This window comes from Stereum hirsutum (genome assembly GCF_000264905.1).
Source record: "Stereum hirsutum FP-91666 SS1 unplaced genomic scaffold STEHIscaffold_15, whole genome shotgun sequence".
Lineage (NCBI taxonomy): Eukaryota > Fungi > Basidiomycota > Agaricomycetes > Russulales > Stereaceae > Stereum > Stereum hirsutum.
The window spans coordinates 537,574-553,900 of NW_006763145.1; the positions used below are offsets into that span (position 1 = coordinate 537,574).

General features: G+C 52.0%; 6 protein-coding genes across 6 annotated transcripts; 2 read left to right on the plus strand and 4 right to left on the minus strand.

Moving 5' to 3' along the window:
* Window positions 1–223: 223 nt before the first annotated feature.
* STEHIDRAFT_160888 (uncharacterized protein) lies at window positions 224–1,671 on the minus strand (the record flags this gene model as incomplete). Its single annotated transcript, XM_007308417.1, has 6 exons — window positions 224–286; window positions 349–706; window positions 769–930; window positions 988–1,065; window positions 1,134–1,164; window positions 1,278–1,671. The coding sequence occupies 6 exons, from the start codon at window positions 1,669–1,671 to the stop codon at window positions 224–226; spliced, it is 1,086 nt and encodes a 361-aa protein (XP_007308479.1).
* Window positions 1,672–2,190: 519 nt separating this feature from the next.
* On the minus strand, window positions 2,191–5,845 carry STEHIDRAFT_149461 (glycoside hydrolase). The gene is made up of 3 exons (XM_007308418.1): window positions 5,474–5,845; window positions 5,289–5,388; window positions 2,191–4,862 (listed from the first exon to the last, which is right to left on the minus strand). The coding sequence occupies exons 1-3, from the start codon at window positions 5,806–5,808 to the stop codon at window positions 2,439–2,441; spliced, it is 2,859 nt and encodes a 952-aa protein (XP_007308480.1). The 5' UTR covers window positions 5,809–5,845; the 3' UTR covers window positions 2,191–2,438.
* A 921-nt stretch (window positions 5,846–6,766) lies between these two features.
* On the minus strand, window positions 6,767–7,893 carry STEHIDRAFT_171292 (uncharacterized protein). The gene is made up of 4 exons (XM_007308419.1): window positions 7,782–7,893; window positions 7,209–7,722; window positions 6,948–7,128; window positions 6,767–6,883 (listed from the first exon to the last, which is right to left on the minus strand). Exons 1-3 carry the CDS (start codon window positions 7,860–7,862, stop codon window positions 7,049–7,051), a joined length of 675 nt encoding a protein of 224 aa, XP_007308481.1. The 5' UTR covers window positions 7,863–7,893; the 3' UTR covers window positions 6,767–6,883; window positions 6,948–7,048.
* Window positions 7,894–8,210: 317 nt separating this feature from the next.
* STEHIDRAFT_160891 (uncharacterized protein) lies at window positions 8,211–9,514 on the plus strand (the record flags this gene model as incomplete). The annotated part of the gene is made up of 4 exons (XM_007308420.1): window positions 8,211–8,226; window positions 8,299–8,583; window positions 8,666–8,761; window positions 8,847–9,514. The coding sequence occupies 4 exons, from the start codon at window positions 8,211–8,213 to the stop codon at window positions 9,512–9,514; spliced, it is 1,065 nt and encodes a 354-aa protein (XP_007308482.1).
* A 2,248-nt stretch (window positions 9,515–11,762) lies between these two features.
* Window positions 11,763–14,094, plus strand: STEHIDRAFT_171293 (uncharacterized protein). The gene is made up of 13 exons (XM_007308421.1): window positions 11,763–11,909; window positions 11,964–11,996; window positions 12,071–12,090; window positions 12,155–12,169; window positions 12,238–12,276; window positions 12,333–12,418; window positions 12,487–12,595; window positions 12,693–12,861; window positions 12,997–13,132; window positions 13,197–13,236; window positions 13,305–13,336; window positions 13,400–13,820; window positions 13,883–14,094. The coding sequence occupies exons 1-13, from the start codon at window positions 11,831–11,833 to the stop codon at window positions 13,913–13,915; spliced, it is 1,212 nt and encodes a 403-aa protein (XP_007308483.1). The 5' UTR covers window positions 11,763–11,830; the 3' UTR covers window positions 13,916–14,094.
* A 175-nt stretch (window positions 14,095–14,269) lies between these two features.
* Window positions 14,270–16,025, minus strand: STEHIDRAFT_160893 (uncharacterized protein; the record flags this gene model as incomplete). Its single annotated transcript, XM_007308422.1, has 2 exons — window positions 14,270–15,947; window positions 16,006–16,025. The coding sequence occupies 2 exons, from the start codon at window positions 16,023–16,025 to the stop codon at window positions 14,270–14,272; spliced, it is 1,698 nt and encodes a 565-aa protein (XP_007308484.1).
* Window positions 16,026–16,327: the final 302 nt, after the last annotated feature.

Sequence of the window (16,327 nt, forward strand, 5' to 3'; positions counted from 1 at the left end):
GGGCTCTAGAGCGACTGAGCGTGGCCAGAGAAGGGCCCCGGCCAATATAGCGGATTAACTAACCAGACAATTCAAACACGGTCTTTTGCACACTCATGGAAGACTCTTTCAAAGTATATTAGCTATAGTTAGCGGGATATAAGTCTAGCCCGGTAGCGTGCAATGATAATCCTAACATATTAAGGATCCCAGTCCCGGCAATGGTACTGGAATGGAGCAGCGATTATGGCGTAGCTATGTAGTAGTATGAGTCTCGTGGAGGACCGGCGGGCACAAAGCTATACGGCTATGTTGGGAGAAGTTGTTATTGTGGTTATTCATAATTACAACTTTGACATGGACACGAACCGATGGACCATGATTACCACCTGAAGGAGGGACAACCAACGGAGGAAGGTAGCTTTCATTAGCGAAACCAGGAGGTGCAGCACTCAGTGCACCGACCATGGGAGGAATGTTTCGGGGGTGTGGTAAACCCGGCCGGCGACTAAGATCTCGCGAGGAAGTGCTAGTGGGAAGGAGGCGATCTATATGAGCCAGAATGGCACCGATTTTTTCGAACATTTCGACCTCAAAGTCACGGAACCTGGCTATGAGGACCCGAATTTCATGGAGCTGTTTTTGCATGCTTGATAACTGTGTCTCTGATCCATTCAGAGGCCCGGCACCAATGCTGACCTCAGTCTCATCACCGTGAACGGCATTGCTAGATTACTTCAAATATCAGCCCAGAAAGTCAGAATCATTATAGGTGATAGTTGCACCTACAGCGGCGGAAGTACATGCCAATCTTGGCGCACCGTGTTCCTCATACTTTCGCTAATGGCCCACTTCATGCTCTCAATTCCCAACTTGAAAGTAGCTCGAAGGTCACGGATTTCCTCTTGTATGGTGGGCAGTAGGGCGCCGATGCCGGTCTCGGTCTCCTCGCTGTGAACGGCATTAATCCAAAGAATCCATATCGTTGCAGGTGAAGGTTACACTTACAGTGGCGGAAGTACGTGCCATTGGCACTTGTTGCTCATAGGATTGCGACGAGCGCACGGTCCACATTGTGGGCGAGATCTAAGTAATTCATCAGGATCTAGTCGAGCGTGACCGTTGACCGTATAGGAGCTTGAATGAGAACATACCTATCGCATTTGACTTTACGCTTTTTACACTCTAAAACCCAACATATGAGCCGGTGGTAATTCAGGAGGTACGGTGACGTGTGGCAAGGGATTGAGCATCACAAGTCAAATTCAACACGACAAACCTACAGCTCGACCACTCACCTAGACAACTCAAACCCTGGCGTCTACGTTTCCTAGGTGGCGCATCCTCTTCCACAAGTTCCTCATCTGACGCGCTATCATTAGGGCTCGGGCGTAGTTCAGACGTCGGTCCAGAGGTCGGATGACCCATGCCATTGAATATCGGGGTGTCGTTTGTGAAGTTTAAAGAAGAACCACTGGCACTAGTCACATCTAGAGGAGCTCGAAGGAATGCTCTGTGGTCATGATGCACTGGGATGTACGAAGGCGATGAGGCCTGAGTGAAAGTGGTCAGAGAGCTCTCTTCGGCTGGTGGAAACTGATACCAAGACTGGGAGAGTTCGCCATTAAGTTCGACCCCAGCGCTCGCCATGCCTTGGTACGAGTCAGCATTCAACAGACTCGCTAAGTTCATGAGGGCGTTGAATAGGTCTCGAAGTAATATATCGAAGGCTAGTCAAGCAGTGGTTGCTAAAAAGTCTATAGGTCCGCATTTATTCTTCGGTAATTCGTCCAGGTGCCAGCTAAGCGCCTGCAATAATACGTACGTACAGGATAACCGTATGCGGCCGTGGGCATAACGTAACCAGGCAGAATCCCCATAAAGTCAAGTGTGGTAAAAGAGAAATAGATTCCTGAAGAGATTTGGATGAGAAGAGCCGTCGAACAGTGGCAGTGGAGGTAGACATGTCGCTCTAGTCTCTCACTGTTGATGAAAGGCGTTTTCAACGTGTCAAGTGCCGCCCCTGGCAAACCGCCCCAAACCTGTTCGGGAATTCGCGTCGGTGTTAGGCCATTTTATGCAAGTATGTTTGTCGGATTCTCATCTCGGAGGTTATCGACCATTCCACCCGCGAACTTTGTCCACAAACGCAGCGTGTTCGTGAAGCGTACATCGTCATCATCTCATCTCGAGTTGTACGGTGCGCCAGTGTAAGTATGGTAGATTTTTGGGACGGCGCGGAGGAGAGGGATATTGTATGATACGATATGATATGATATGTGAGGGTAAGATATAAAGTGGCGGGTAAATGTACAATTGTCCACAATGACGTGAAGAAGGAAACAGAGATGGGAGTAAAGTACAAAATAAGAGAATGCACAAGAAAGAAGAAAGAAAGAAAAAGAAAACAACAAGTCCGAATCCATCCAAGATCCCTCCGCCCACAATCCTTCCACCACCTACATAATCGTACACCCACCACCCCTCCCACATCTCTCCCTCCAGAACTCCCACCCACCCCCACCAGCCCCACCTTCCCTCTCCCTCTCCTCCTTCGTCCATATCCTCCCCCCTCTCCTCCTCACCACGACCTTCACCTCCTTCGCTTCTGTTTCTGAAACATCATACCACCACCTCAACACGCCTCCCTCGATCTCGTACCTTCCTTCTGAGACTTCGACTTCCACCGCTAGAGTGGTACTGCTACCGGCCATCTCTAACTTCTGCGATGCGGGAGCGGCGTGGGGCGGGTATGGAGTCGGTGTCGGTGTTTCGGTACTTGGACACTCGGCCTGAACAGTCTCTTCAGACGAGTGTTGCGATGACGAGGATGAGGATGGAGGCGACGAAGGTGATGACGGTGCAGAAGGGTCCTCCGCATATATCGACTGAGCGAGTAAAGTCCCCACAGCCGCATCACTCGCATAATGCACAACCGGCAAAAAAATCTCCGTCGGCGGCACCTCCACCTTCCCCTCACCCTCATCCCCACCAACACCAACGCAAACCGGTCTATCCTCCGGCCTCACCCTAATCGTCATCCTAAACTCCGCCTTGCCCACATCGAAGGCCATGTCGATAGGTATACCGACCGCAGCCATAGGATACGGCCTCGAGAACGCTTTATACGCCCTCGCGCCGTCCGTCAGGAAATCGAACGACTCGAGCGAGTTGTCCCACCGATCCGCGTTCATCAATGTCTCGTCCTCCGATTCGGCTCTTTGGTGTCCGTTTCCGTTGGCGTTTTCGTTTTCGTCGGTCACAGGGAGCGAGGAGAGGGAGAGCGCGGAACCGAGGGCGGTGGGGGGCGCGTGCATGCCTGCTGCTGCTGCTAAGAACGAGCGGCGCTGTGGGCCTAGCTTGTGATTGTTGACGTTGTTGTTGTTATGCTTCAAGAGCAATGTCGATGATTTATCGTCCATATTCCCGAACTGGAGTCTACTCCCACTTGGATCCTGACCCTCCCCTTCGCCCTCCCCGTTTCCAGTCCCATTGCCCATCATCGTCCTCCGTGGTCTCAGGTCGTCTGGACTCCATAAACTCAAATCCTCCATATTCCACCCATCTCCCCACTTATGCCCACCATCCGCACAATAAGTCCACACCGCATAACTCAACGCATTCGCCCCATCCGCCGCATTCAGACTCGCGTCCAGCGCCCTTTCCTGTCTCCCATAATCGCCCTTATACCGCCCATTATCCGTATACCCGTATGCACGCTTGCCGTCCATATCGTACGGGATGCCGATTTCGCCGATCATGGTGGGGTAGGCACCGAGGATGAGAGCATCGGATTTTAGGATCCCGAGCTGTTCTTGGAGTGATTTCCGAATGGCGCGTTCCCCGATTTTGAGCGATTGCAGGACGGAAGTGTATTTACCCCTGAGGACGCCCAAAGCATCGGCGTTGAACCAGTTCCAGTGCCGGGTAATGAGCGTGAGGCCGTCGTAGTAGTGTGTGGAGTAGGCGCAGCGGCCGGCGAGCTCGAGTTCGTCCAAGGGGGGCGGCTGCGCGAATACGGGCGGCGCGACGAAGTGGATGGCTTCGGGTTGGATGGATTTGACCATTTTTGCGTACGCGGACCAATGCGGCCTCCAATAATCCGCGATGAATTCGACTTCCCTCGGTTCATCGCCCTCAAGACACGGCACCGACCTGAAATACTCCGGCAACATCACATACCCCGTCTCGACGTCCCATATCCCATGCAACGCCCACACGCACACCCCCAACGTCCACCCCCCATCCCTCCTCCATCCATACCTCGGATGCACACCCCCCTCCTCCGTCTCCGGCGCACTCCAAATCGTCCGTCCCTTCGGATCAATCGTCACCGTCCCATCCTTACTCGGCCCGAACGTCCCAAACGTCCAATGATCCACCTCCTGCGCCTTCCCCATCCCGAGCCTCAAACTCTGCGCCGGCGTCGGCGTCGGTCCTTTCTTGAGCTGTGAGGTCTGGTGCTGCGGGTACGCGTTCAAATCCGCATATCCAACCAATCCTTCAGACGGCTCGTTGAGTGTATCCCACCCGATCACACACTCGTCCATCAGATCGCCCGCCTCTCTAATCCGTTCCGCCAATTGCCCGAACGCGGCGATATAGTGCGATTGGAGGTAATCCTGGATATTAACACCATCAATAATACATTTCGGAGCGAAATCGCGCCCGGCGTAGAAGAGCGTGAAGAGGGTTTGGTTCGCGAGGCGGCCGTAGTTCGTGGACCAGATCATGGCGGGCACCGAGGCCGGGTCGGGGGATTGCGCGGAGGGGTATTCGGAGTGGATGATGGCGGCTTGGGTGGCGGTGAAGTTGCGCGGGTTGATACCGCAGGCGAGGAGGGTCCAGTATGGCGCTCCGGAGCCGCCTGAGAAGCGGGACCACTGTGGATAGATAGTGAGCGAGGACAGTCAGCGTACAGTGTGAGAGAGGAGAGGAGGGCCGAAAGGGGTGGAGGAAGAACGAGCTAGAGTTCGGGCCGAGAGGGGCCGTGCTGTAGACAGGAGAGTGGTTTCGCCACAAGCTGTGTTCCTGACGAGAGGCTCATCATATCTTGGTCAACACCACCAAGGCACCGAAACAGATAACGAGTGCACCGCGAGAGAGATGGTGTACACCAGACCCTCTGCACACATTGTAAAGGTCGCTGGTCATAATGGGCTCAGCTTCATAGCCATGGCGGATAATAATAGTCCTCGCGGACAACGCGCAGCGCAACGTGCATGACAGTGACAGAGACAATAATAACATGCCTCCCAACCCCAAAAATAAACAGACAGGAAAGAGAGAATAGAATAGAAAGCACGCACCACGTCCTGGTGTGGGTCCATGAATATCTTGAAGCCATACTGCTTGCATTTCCGAAGAACGCGAACGGTATAATCCATAAACTCATAATCATACTTCCCACTACCGCACCATTCATCCATCCATTCGTCCGTTGAGCCTTCGCCCACTCATTCAAGAAAAAGACCAAAAAACGAATGCTGCTCACGGTCCTTCATGCTCCAACGCCTCCCACAACACCGGATACCTCAACACATTGAACCCCCACCCCCTCAGCCTTGCCAGATGCACGTCCGCAGTGCCATCCTCCAGATTAAGCGGCCTTCCCACAAAACTCTTCCCCTTCCCCTCTGCGTCCTCCCAGAATCCGTCGAGGACGTACGAGGGCTCGCCGACGGGGGCTTTGGAGGACCCGGAGAGGTTGACGCCGCGGAGGAGGAGGGTGCGGCCGGAGGAGTCGACGAATTGGCCGTCGGTGGTGTGGATGTAGTGAGGCGGGACGGGCTGGCCGGTCGCGGGTGAGACGGACGGTATTCGTGGCATAATTTGGTATTAACTTGGGAGAGGGAGAGACGAAGCGGAGACCTGCAGAGCGACGTCTGGAGAGGAACTTGATAGCAATGCCCGATTGGGCCACTCCAACGTCGTACCACAACCCGGCGTTTATTCGGCATCGGACTTAGCACTCGTGTGGCACCTGACCGCCACACCCTGACACAAGCGTTTACAAGGATGGAAGTGGGAGGCGTTATCGTGATCACTAGCAACCAGTATCACCCTCCTTGTTCCATTTTGACGGTTGACGGTTGCGTGAAAACGTGAACCCCAAACCCCCACACCCGTTCTCTGGCAAAGAGGCCTTCGCTGATGAGTCGCCACTGCCACCTTCCAATACGCTGCTGCTTGAGCATGCCTTTCCCGCTCCCCCTTGGCTTTCAATATTTCAATTCCGAAAACCCCCCCTTCTAAACAACTACTACAGTACTGACCTCGCCTCAAAAGCAGTCTGGTAACTTGAGGTTCGTCACTGAGCGGACATCTCGCCTCAGCACCGGCTGTAATAACTCAAGAGAGGCCAATCGAACATGCGTGATATGTCGACACCGAGCAGACTATCATAGCAGAGCCAGATCCTTCGTTGTAGTAAAGGTCGTATTTCGAGCCAGAGTAATCCGCAGTCTTGCTCAAGATTACCTACGTATCATGTCGGATCATGGAAATACTTACTGTATTTGCGTAGTGGCGAGGATGATTCAGAAGAAACCCGCATGGGTTCAGACCATGAGTACATGGTTTGCAGCCTTCGCTCGGGAAGAGCTCAAAGCGTCACAGGCAGCTGCAGGGTGCAAGTGCCCTGTACACTCAAGAGTCATATCTAACAATGTAAATTCTCGACGCCTCAGGAGTCTACGGAACACTCACCTTCCCACGAGAAAACACCGAGGTAAGCCGTGTCATCCGCATGCGAGTGGCGCAACAAGCAAGATGAATAACTGTGCGTGTACAATTGAAATTTCCGTATGATGAGTATTAGGGTGTACTAGTCAACATGCAAGGATGATATAACAACACAAATACAAGTGCAGATAGAAAACAAAACGGGCTACTTAATCAAAACCTAGGGAGTGAGTGCAGTCAGAACAAACCTGGAAACTCGAGAGTGTGAGGGCGAAAGTACGCACAAGCATAGCAAAGGGAGCATCAACGACAAACGACGACCAAGAGCCCATGGACAAAGAGGGTAGAGGATGAAAACAATACAATCAGACGTATCGCGGCCTCATCACTGAGCAACTCGACGGCGCTTCCTGGACTTGGATGTATTGCTGGCGACCGTTTCGAAATCGGCCTTCCTGGCCGCATCTGAAACAAGACGAACGCATTAGGTTCCAGATGAAGACCGTAACACTATGGACGCGTAACAGGACGGGTGGGAGACGTACCTTCGACATTCAATTTCACAATCTGAGGCTCCTGCGGCTGCTGCCTCGTCCAACACCACTGATCCTTGTCCAAGAACCATTTGAGCTGCACACCAGGGGCCACGAGATCGCCGATCTTCTTCATATTTTCCTCCGGAACCGCCCCTTCATAATTACTCCCCACCTTCAATGCCAGCTTGAAATTGATCTTGCCATGCTTCAACGGATCCTCGACATAATCCCCGTCCGAGGCGAAAACGAGCTTGATGCGTGGATCGTACGGGATGAGGCCCGTGTCCTCGTCGAGCATGAGATCGATGGCTTGGAGACACGCTTCGTAGACGTTCGGGACGACATTGTTCTTGCCGCGCGAGATCGTGGGGTTGTAACCTTTCGATTGGACCCAGCGGACGACGCGGTCGGTGTCGATGAGCCAGCCGAGGTTGAGCAGTGGCGGCGTAAAGCTGCGGCCATCAGGAATGAGATAACTAGGGATACAATCTATAGGTTGGCTACGGAATGCTCGTGTACGATCCTATAGTGGGCGATTGGAAGTCAGTAAGAGGATTGTGAAAGATATGGAATGGGACGCACCGAATTGGTGTACTTTAGACGACGCGGCTCATTCTCTGGAAGAAACATAAGAGTTTTCTTGGGAGCAGTAGAAGAGGCCATGATAGAAAGCGTTTGATGTAGTGGTCAAGAGAAGGACGTTGTGAGCAGATGAGAGGAGAGATGCAGACGCTCGCGCGGAGCGGGACTTCAACACGCGCCACGTGGATATCCGGTCCGGCCGACCGTTCTTTTCTCCGTTGCCGAACAAAACGACATGACACGCCTTGGACACGCCTCGTTGTTCCCTCGTTGCTTTGACACGGCTAAATGCGAATTCAAAGAAGCCTGGGAATGTTTAAAAAGACTTTGCTCAGACTCGGGGCCTCAGGGTTGCATCTCTTTTGCCACCATCATCTCACTCATCCTGTCTAACTTGAACACTTTGGAATCGCTCCATCCAAACTCATCATGGCTCGCAACAGAAGTGCGTACCTTGTATCGTATCTGATGAATTACTCGAACCGTATATTGACATGAAATTTATACTCTGGAACAGCGTCAACACGGAGGCGAAGGGGGCACGACCCATGGAGAGACCCCGTGTCCACCCCCTACGCTACTATTCTTCGACAACACAGGCGCACGTTCAACGGCGTCGAGATGGAATTGGATCACGAGCAGGCGATTTACAGACCCGTCAATACTGTCCTGAACTATCAGGCCATGACACATTCCCAATGGTTAGCCCTCACCACTAATCGCTACCTCACAATCGGTCCGCAAAGTCCAGTCTACGCTCACGGCAAGCCGACCCCTCTCTCAGCTCCTCCGGCGGATGGAAGTACGTGATTCACCTTTTTGTATTATTTGATCATATATCCCCGAACTCGAAACCCTTACATCGTGCTCTTGATTGATATTAGTCGCCCATAACGTGAAGACAGCGCCTCGCTTGAGGGTTCAGACCGACACAGAGACGTTAGTGGAAACGGATGCGGCCTACAAGCGTCGTCAAAAAGGTCGGTCCCTCTCTTCTTTCTCGACGAGCTGCCAGAGGAAACTGACCTTCTCTCTGTGCTGTCCATCCGTCTGTTCGTCCATCAGAGCAGCTCCCTCGAACATTGTGGAGAAACGACGACGACGAAGCCGCCATACTGGACGAGTTTAACGACCCATTGGCAGACCTCGTCCCGGACGACCCCTCATGGGATGCCTCCCAAGACATCTCTGCCCCCGAAGGCCTGTCCACTAACCCCTCGGCCCCCATAAGCCAACCTCCCTCCGCATACCGCCTCATCGACTTCAACATCTACGTGAACGATTCCGAAAGTAACACTTCTGGTGTGGTTGCCAGTATCGTCGAAATTAAGGCACTCCCTAAGTCCGCACTCGACCTCGGACAGGAAACGGAGCATGTCGTCGCCGATGTGATGGACAGCATGCTCCCGCAAGTCATCCAATACGTCCAGTTCGTGTTCGCGGAGTATCCTTTCCTTGATGAAGTCCATGCTCTGCTCTTTGTCTCGTCTTGGTGTAAGTCCCTCCGGTTCAGGCGGAAGAACGTTCCCGAGCTTCCTCATGTGGACGACATTCCCAAGAACGGCTTCGTGCCCTCCACGGATAGAAGAAGGAGAAATATGAGGGACTTCGCGGAGAAGAAAGACAGGGAAAGCTTTAGGATCTTTGGCGAAGACGGGGATTACAACCCTGCGTTCAAGGCCGCGTTCGACAAGATTGCGCGATATGCGAAGAAAGTGAACTTGGGTATCTAGAGACATCGGGCGACGGCCGACTAGGCGTGTCTGCTTGGGCTCTGGCATCCAGCCGCTGTGTTATTAGGCAGGCGTTTACGCTTGCAGTGTTTTTGTTTTGTTTTATTGTTGTTGCTTTGAAGTGCACTTGTTATCGATGCTTACTTTGTTCGTACAATGCTATCCATCTCTGCTTGCTCTCGATATAGTTCATCGTGCCGATACAAACTTTGCGTGCGGAAAACGATCCATGGATTGACTTGTCTGGAAGTCGTAGTTGCTGTTGTCAACTAGGTGACCTCCCTAGGATCGTGGAATCCTTTGCCACCCTACTAAACACAGAGAAGCAACATTGCAGGTATATCTAGATCTGCTAGGAGCATGATCTTCGGCGGAGCTCATCGACATCTGTGCTACAATTGACTCCCAAATTCTACGGAAAGGCACCCTTTCCATGTGAGCTTAGCAGGTCAGGATACAAGATAACATGTGTACCGTAATGCCACCATAGGCTGCATCGTGCAAGACCAACAAATATACGACAACGCCACAGACCCCCATCTATCGAAGCTGGATATAGAGCATCGTGAAGAGTGTAGACATCGTACTTTTCAGGTTGGTGGACTATTGACCATGAAGGACACGGCCAAGACACGGCGGGGTCAGTTCACGCCTCCACGCAACCGACGACAGTATCGACAAAATGGTGTTACTTCACCTGTGAGCGATGATCACTGCGTGCATCGTGCACCCCATAGATTCAGAGGAGCACAGAATGAAAGATATCACCTATGTCGAAGCAAATAAGGAGCGTGGAGAGACAGAGTTCATGCTTTCAAGCAGTAAACCGACAACCGTCAATGCTCAGTATCAGGAAAGGAGTCATACACCATCTGGGAGCGATGCTAATTGCATGCGGCGTGCGCCCCGCAGAGGTGCACAAGAAGAAAGATAGAATCTTTGTCGAGATAAGTAAATAGACCTAGGAGTGTGGAAAGCCAGAATTCATGCCACCGCGCAACCGTCTAAATTATGAGTTCACAATCTCGTGTTGACTAAATAGCCACGATAGTCCACCAAAGTATACAAGTGCTCGAGCTTATGGCCGAGCTGAGTGGGTATATACCATACCAGACAGCATGCGTACCGTAATACCATCGTCTTCGTGCCGGTACTCGAGGACTCGGACGTTCAAATCCCGAGTGAGCTACCATGGAACCTGATCGCACTGCCACAGAATCTCGTTCTCCTCATTCTACTAGTGCCTCCACAGCTAGAAGATCTAATCAGAAAAGGACCCGACGAATAGCAGGTGAGGCTGGAGCTCTATCATTACTGGTTCCGACAGTGAGCGTCGATGTTCTGTATCTTGGGAGGTCGATCGTATGCCCAAGACCACCAGAAATCCGAGTGTGAGAACGCCGCATCTCTTCATCTATCAGAGCTAGATATATCACGAAGACTGTAGACATCGCACTACGCAAGTAGGCGAACCATTGACCGTGTCGGACACGGCGCGGTTGCCCAGTAATCAGATATGTGCCACAGGACAAAGATGCGCGTTGCGTCAGCCACATGTCCATCGCAATCACTCGTCCCTCGGACTTTTCGCGAGGCACATCACCTTTTCAGGACTACGATCTCCCATGGTTGCCCCTCCGAACAGACCCAAGGAGCGACTACTGCTGCAAAGTTCAGGAGTTCGCTACCTTTTCGTGATGAGGAAGAGGAAATACAAAGCCGACATGGCCTTCTTGTCAGCTTGGTTTCCATCATGTACCGTGATGACGGCAGCGCTGGGCGCCCTGGTACTTTATATGGGGACCTGAGGCGAACGGACGGTCTTGAAGGTAGTCCGTCTTTCCTCCGCACAACGCAGAAGACGACCAAAGCACCACACACTGTGTCAGGCCCGCTCAAGGTTGAAAGCCTTAAGCCCGATCCCAAACGGACTTGGAGAAGAATAGTCGTGCGTATATACCACACTTTATTTGAAAGAGGGACTTACCAGGAACCTGACCTCAGATCTAAAGAAACCACGCCTGTTCATGTCCCCGTATCGCTGTTAGCCAAGACAACATTTGACGGTGAAGAGAACCCTCCGATTCAGGAGCTCGAAAAGTTTTTGTATATCACATTGTCCACAAAGTCGAACACGAGCCCTCAGATTGAACTCCTCGGTACCGCGCAATCCCGAAACAACGCGAAAAGGGTTATTCCCGCCGGGCTTCTACCTCGAGCTCTTTTTCTCCATAACCACCACCAGCCCAGTCACTCCTTCATCCCCTTTACTTTTCCTTCATATACCATCACTCGACCAGGCCGGATGTCATAGCGATGTCGGATGCATCTGACGCGTTGAAGGAGGAGTATATATCGCTGTTTATCGCGAGTTTGGTTCCTCTCCGGACGGTCCGTGAGTACCCCAGTTTTTGCAATGGATTGTGGCGTGTGGACTAACCTGGTATAGTGCCCGCTTTGACTTGGATATTGCACGATTATTGTGAGCGGTCATAACATCCCATTGGATATGTGGGTATCGTTGAATTATTCACTGATGTTCGGGTCGTTGGACAGTTGTTACGCTCGAGGATGAAGTACGTGAGGTCATAGATGTATGGGCCACAACCTACCATACTGATCATTCACACGAACTCACAGATTCGATATATCTGGGTGAGTTTGGATCCCAAGCACCGAGCTACCTGGTGCATTCAAAGCGTCGACTAACGCCCACGGTACAGTCCCAACAACGATGCTTCAGCAAATTCATGTATCTATGGGTCAGATCCATTCTTGTTCCCACATTTGCATCGTTTTGACCCGAGTCGGCGAACAGATACGTTACTACAGCATCGTCCTCCTCATCTTCGATGCTACACAAATACACCTCTTCAGTCGACCGGGTATAACAGGCCCAACGGTGTGCGTCTGCTTTCCCTCATCTAGACATGTTACGGTCCTAAGGTCCGTTTTTCTGACTCCGTCTCTAGATGTGTGGCGATGGACTCCATCATCCGCATAGTCGGAGCTATCAGCCTATGGTCCGTCGAGATCATCATGCAGCTCCGCGTCTACGCCATCTATAAGTGCTCAAAGCGGGTACGCCACCCCTCCGCTCTCCCTCCTCTTTCCTACAAGGAGTTATTATTCGAGACCGAGTATTCGAAGCCGAAATCTGATGACCTGTCGACTATAGATAGTTGTGTTCAATTTTGTGCTCTTCCTTGGGTCTGTTGCCGGCTTCATGTACGTTTTGGTTTACAATGCTGAACGTCGGCGAGCGGTCATTGCGCAAGCTGTGACGTTACCTCTACCTGGATGTCCCTCGATCCATTCTGGTATTGAATGGGCACAATGGGTTCCTGGTGAGCGCTTTCTCGCCTCTGTCTATTCATATGTCGCCTCAGCGCCTCCGTATGGAGTATTACGAAGAACTGAAGAGCGAATGCTGTCCTGACACTACCCTTTCCGTTCATGTCTGACGTCCCTCTTCGATGCAGCTACAGCGTACGAAGGCGTCCTGTTCTCATTTGCGCTTTGGAAGACTGTCAAATCCACCGCTGGAAGAGTACGGAATAAGGCTCGGGTATCGATCTATGAGCTCCTGCTGAGAGACAACCTGTTCTATTTCTTTGCGTAGGCCTTTCGATCTGCTCTGTTTTCGTTATATAAAGTTCTGACGACATGGTCCAATCGGTAGGATCGCGGCCATATTGGTGTTCAATAATCTGATGGTGGTAGTGCGTATCGAGTCTCACACTGTTACTTCTGATATTTGTGGCTCACGTATGCCTGTCCGATCGAATAGGGCCTCACGCACATCCCGTGGTTCAGTTACGGGTGTGTTGCACTCAACCTCCCGTCTCTTTCTCTGCGCCTGCTAACTTTCATTCCCCTAACCAGTCCATTCCACGCAGCCGTCGAGATCCTCACCTGCCGCATGCTCGTCAACCTCCGACGCGCCTCGATGATCCATCCCTTCGACGAAGACACCGAACTAACAGCCATAAGTGGAACCTCCTCTTCATCCGACGATCATCATCGGCCCAAACGACACGGACGCGGGCTTCGAACGGACGAGTCATGGAGGGTCGCACCCGGGCTTGTGAGTAGCTCGTTGGGAACGACTACGGGGACAGGGACGATGCTGGAGACATTGGAGAGCATCGTTCCTGTTAGGGCAGACGTGGAGGCGCAGGTGGCTGGGCCGAGCGGGTGGGAAAAGCAGGGTGTGCCTGTGAAAGTCAAGATTAGGGGAAGTGATCCTATAGTAGAGGATGAGTTGGTGAGTCCGGTGGAGGTGGAAGTTAGGGTAAAGAAAAAGGTGAAAAGTCAATTATTTTGCTCGAAGACGTTCGACTGACGGATTTGGTCTGATTGGCATAGCTGGAGATGGACGATGGCCTGCTGCTCCGATGACGAGGCCGTCAACGACTGAGTTCCTCATTTGTATTATACGATCACTCTCTGGTATACCCTACATCCAGTACTTATGACTACCACGCTACCCCAAGGGCGGGGGCTATCTTGTTTTCGCTGCTATTCCCTCGTCGAATATCACGGGACGACCGGAGATAGACAAAGATGAGGATGTTTAAGAACCGTAACTTACGAGGGACATATACTGAACGATCCGTTTGAGAGTCACCCTCGATTGGTGGAAACGTCATAGGATCCATTTCATCCGGGAGGTCAGAAGTCACACTAGTCGTAGTCAACACCCATCTAAAGAGTTCGTCCCATATCTTCGTGCTTTCGCAATACCCGCTCCCGTCACCTAACCGGGTCGTACAACTCCCCATCAATAGTCAACGATTTTGCCACCTCGAGCAATCTATCCCTATAGAGTTGAATCATGTCATACTCCTCGCTCCCCTGGTGCCGCTCGAATTCCAGCGCCTCCCACTTTTCCCCTGCAGGCTTATTGACGGTCTCCAAGTCGCGATAACGTTCGAGAGCGTGGAGTAGACTGTTGAACCAAGAGAAGCGTTGAGGTCTCGCAGCTATCCCCTCCGGATTGGAGGGATGTCTCCAGACCAAGAAATTGATGGCCAGTTTGGATGGACGAAGCCCCACCGTCTTTTCCGCTAGTCGTCTTTCACTGCGGCCATGGAGGTCTTGAGGGCCTTGTTCAAGGACAGATAGGAACCCCTTCAACATCGCCACCATGTCATGTCCCATGCCAATTTGAATCTCTTTTAACTGAGGTAAGACCGTCCCGACCGTCTGCCACGTTTGTAAAGTGAAGTCTGTGGGCATACACGAGTTGAGGTTGACGGAGGACGAGTCGAAGGGAAGGGCATGGATCAGCTTTCGAAGAGACGATCGGATTTCAAGTTGAGTTTTGGCGCCGGTGAGGAGGCTGAATTGCGCTAGAGTACCTGGTAGGGACACGGACCTGATGGGGCAGGAACTCGTTGTATGTGCTGAGAGCCTGAAGCCCTCTCCAGCTTCATGCCCAAGTGCTGTGGAGCGAAAGACGGGGCCACCGGGGCGATGGAGGTGGCGTTTGATGGAGACAAGAAGATGTTTAATCGATTCTCCATCGGAAGAGTCTGGTACTAGTAGGCTAAGAGTTGCCATGGGTGGAATCTTTAGGATATCAATGATCAACTCCATCCATTGCAAGGACGCCGTGACATCGAGAAGGGTGAGATGAATGAGCTGGATGGCAAGGGATGGTATCGCTTTGAAACCGTCTAATTCGGCTGGATCTTGATTCCAGTATTTTTTCCAGACCAGTTCGGTTAGATGTGGTGATCGTGAAAGGACGCAGAGAATGTCGCGGAACGACGGGAGTGGCGCCATAGCATCTGAGCCTTGGAGAGTGAGTGTGGTTAGGTTCGACACGAGGTCCCACGCACGAAACCCCACTCTGATAAGACAAAGTAATCGCAGATTAGGAGCGACCTGTCTTTGCAGTCTCTGATCGAGCTCGTAGGTGCTGGTCACAGACGTAATAAGCGTCAAACCCGCCACCGCGGGCAGAGCGTCGATGCCTTCGAATACATCGCGAATAATACCCGGCCCCGTGGCTGAAATGTTCAAATAGCGCGTCCGATTCGAATGAGACAACAGGATCCGATTCGGGATGTAAGACTGGCGAGGTAACAGGAAGAAGTTGAGGGTTAACGGACACTGAGCGGATCGCTGTAGCCGTTCGTCAAGAGTTAGGCCCTTGCTTCTCTGCGACAATGATATGAAAGACCACAGAACGGCGTGGTTCAAACCGATTTGTCTCCATCTCTTGCAGACAAGCATGAGCTTCGTCCACGTTCCCCGAAAGGGAATCTCAACATTTCGACCGTACTCAAAGAAGATTTGCGAGAGGATCTCGTCTGGGAGAAATGACAAAGCGGCGAGAGAATTGCGATAGCAGTTCAGGAATTCGAGGCGTTCTCTCAGTTGGACAATTTCCTGATCCACTTCGAGTCGGGCGTTACCTCGTGAGCTGTATAGTGCATTATATCGTCAGGAAATGAGATCTCGGGCAAGCAACTCGTACATACGCAGTGGTTTTGAGGATCATGTCACCTGTCTACTACTTAGCTACTTGCGGGTGAACTGGCAAAGCTTCTGCCAATATATAGTCCTTGGTGACTACACACTGTGAGTATAAATTCATTTGGGTAGCAAGCTGCGAAACTGACCTTCGAGCTGCTCTCAATTTGAAGTTGCCACCATGAGACGTCCCGGAGTGAGACTCGGTCCGGTCTGGTCCGGAGCCTTGCGAATTCAACAAGCACAAACAATGCTAAGCATCACGACTTGCTCCCACACGATTACTGTAATCGTATTGTTTTCTGCGCCCAGCCCTGCTCAGCCTACTCT

Bases quoted from the DNA above. Each gene is read 5' to 3' on its own strand.
- STEHIDRAFT_149461 (XM_007308418.1), bottom strand. From the start codon at position 5,808: ATGCCACGAATACCGTCCGTCTCACCCGCGACCGGCCAGCCCGTCCCG. The intron at 5,389-5,473 runs GTGAGCAGCATT...ATGGTGCGGTAG, and splicing joins GCGTTGGAGCATGAAGGACC to TGGGAAGTATGATTATGAGT. The intron at 4,863-5,288 runs GTGCGTGCTTTC...ATCTATCCACAG, and splicing joins TGGACCCACACCAGGACGTG to TGGTCCCGCTTCTCAGGCGG.
- STEHIDRAFT_171292 (XM_007308419.1), bottom strand. From the start codon at position 7,862: ATGGCCTCTTCTACTGCTCCCAAGAAAACTCTTATGTTTCTTCCAGAG. The intron at 7,723-7,781 runs GTGCGTCCCATT...CGCCCACTATAG, and splicing joins GTCTAAAGTACACCAATTCG to GATCGTACACGAGCATTCCG. The intron at 7,129-7,208 runs GTACGTCTCCCA...GTCTTGTTTCAG, and splicing joins TGTGAAATTGAATGTCGAAG to ATGCGGCCAGGAAGGCCGAT.
- STEHIDRAFT_171293 (XM_007308421.1), top strand. From the start codon at position 11,831: ATGTCGGATGCATCTGACGCGTTGAAGGAGGAGTATATATCGCTGTTT. The intron at 12,277-12,332 runs GTCAGATCCATT...GTCGGCGAACAG, and splicing joins GCAAATTCATGTATCTATGG to ATACGTTACTACAGCATCGT. The intron at 13,821-13,882 runs GTGAAAAGTCAA...TGATTGGCATAG, and splicing joins AAGTTAGGGTAAAGAAAAAG to CTGGAGATGGACGATGGCCT.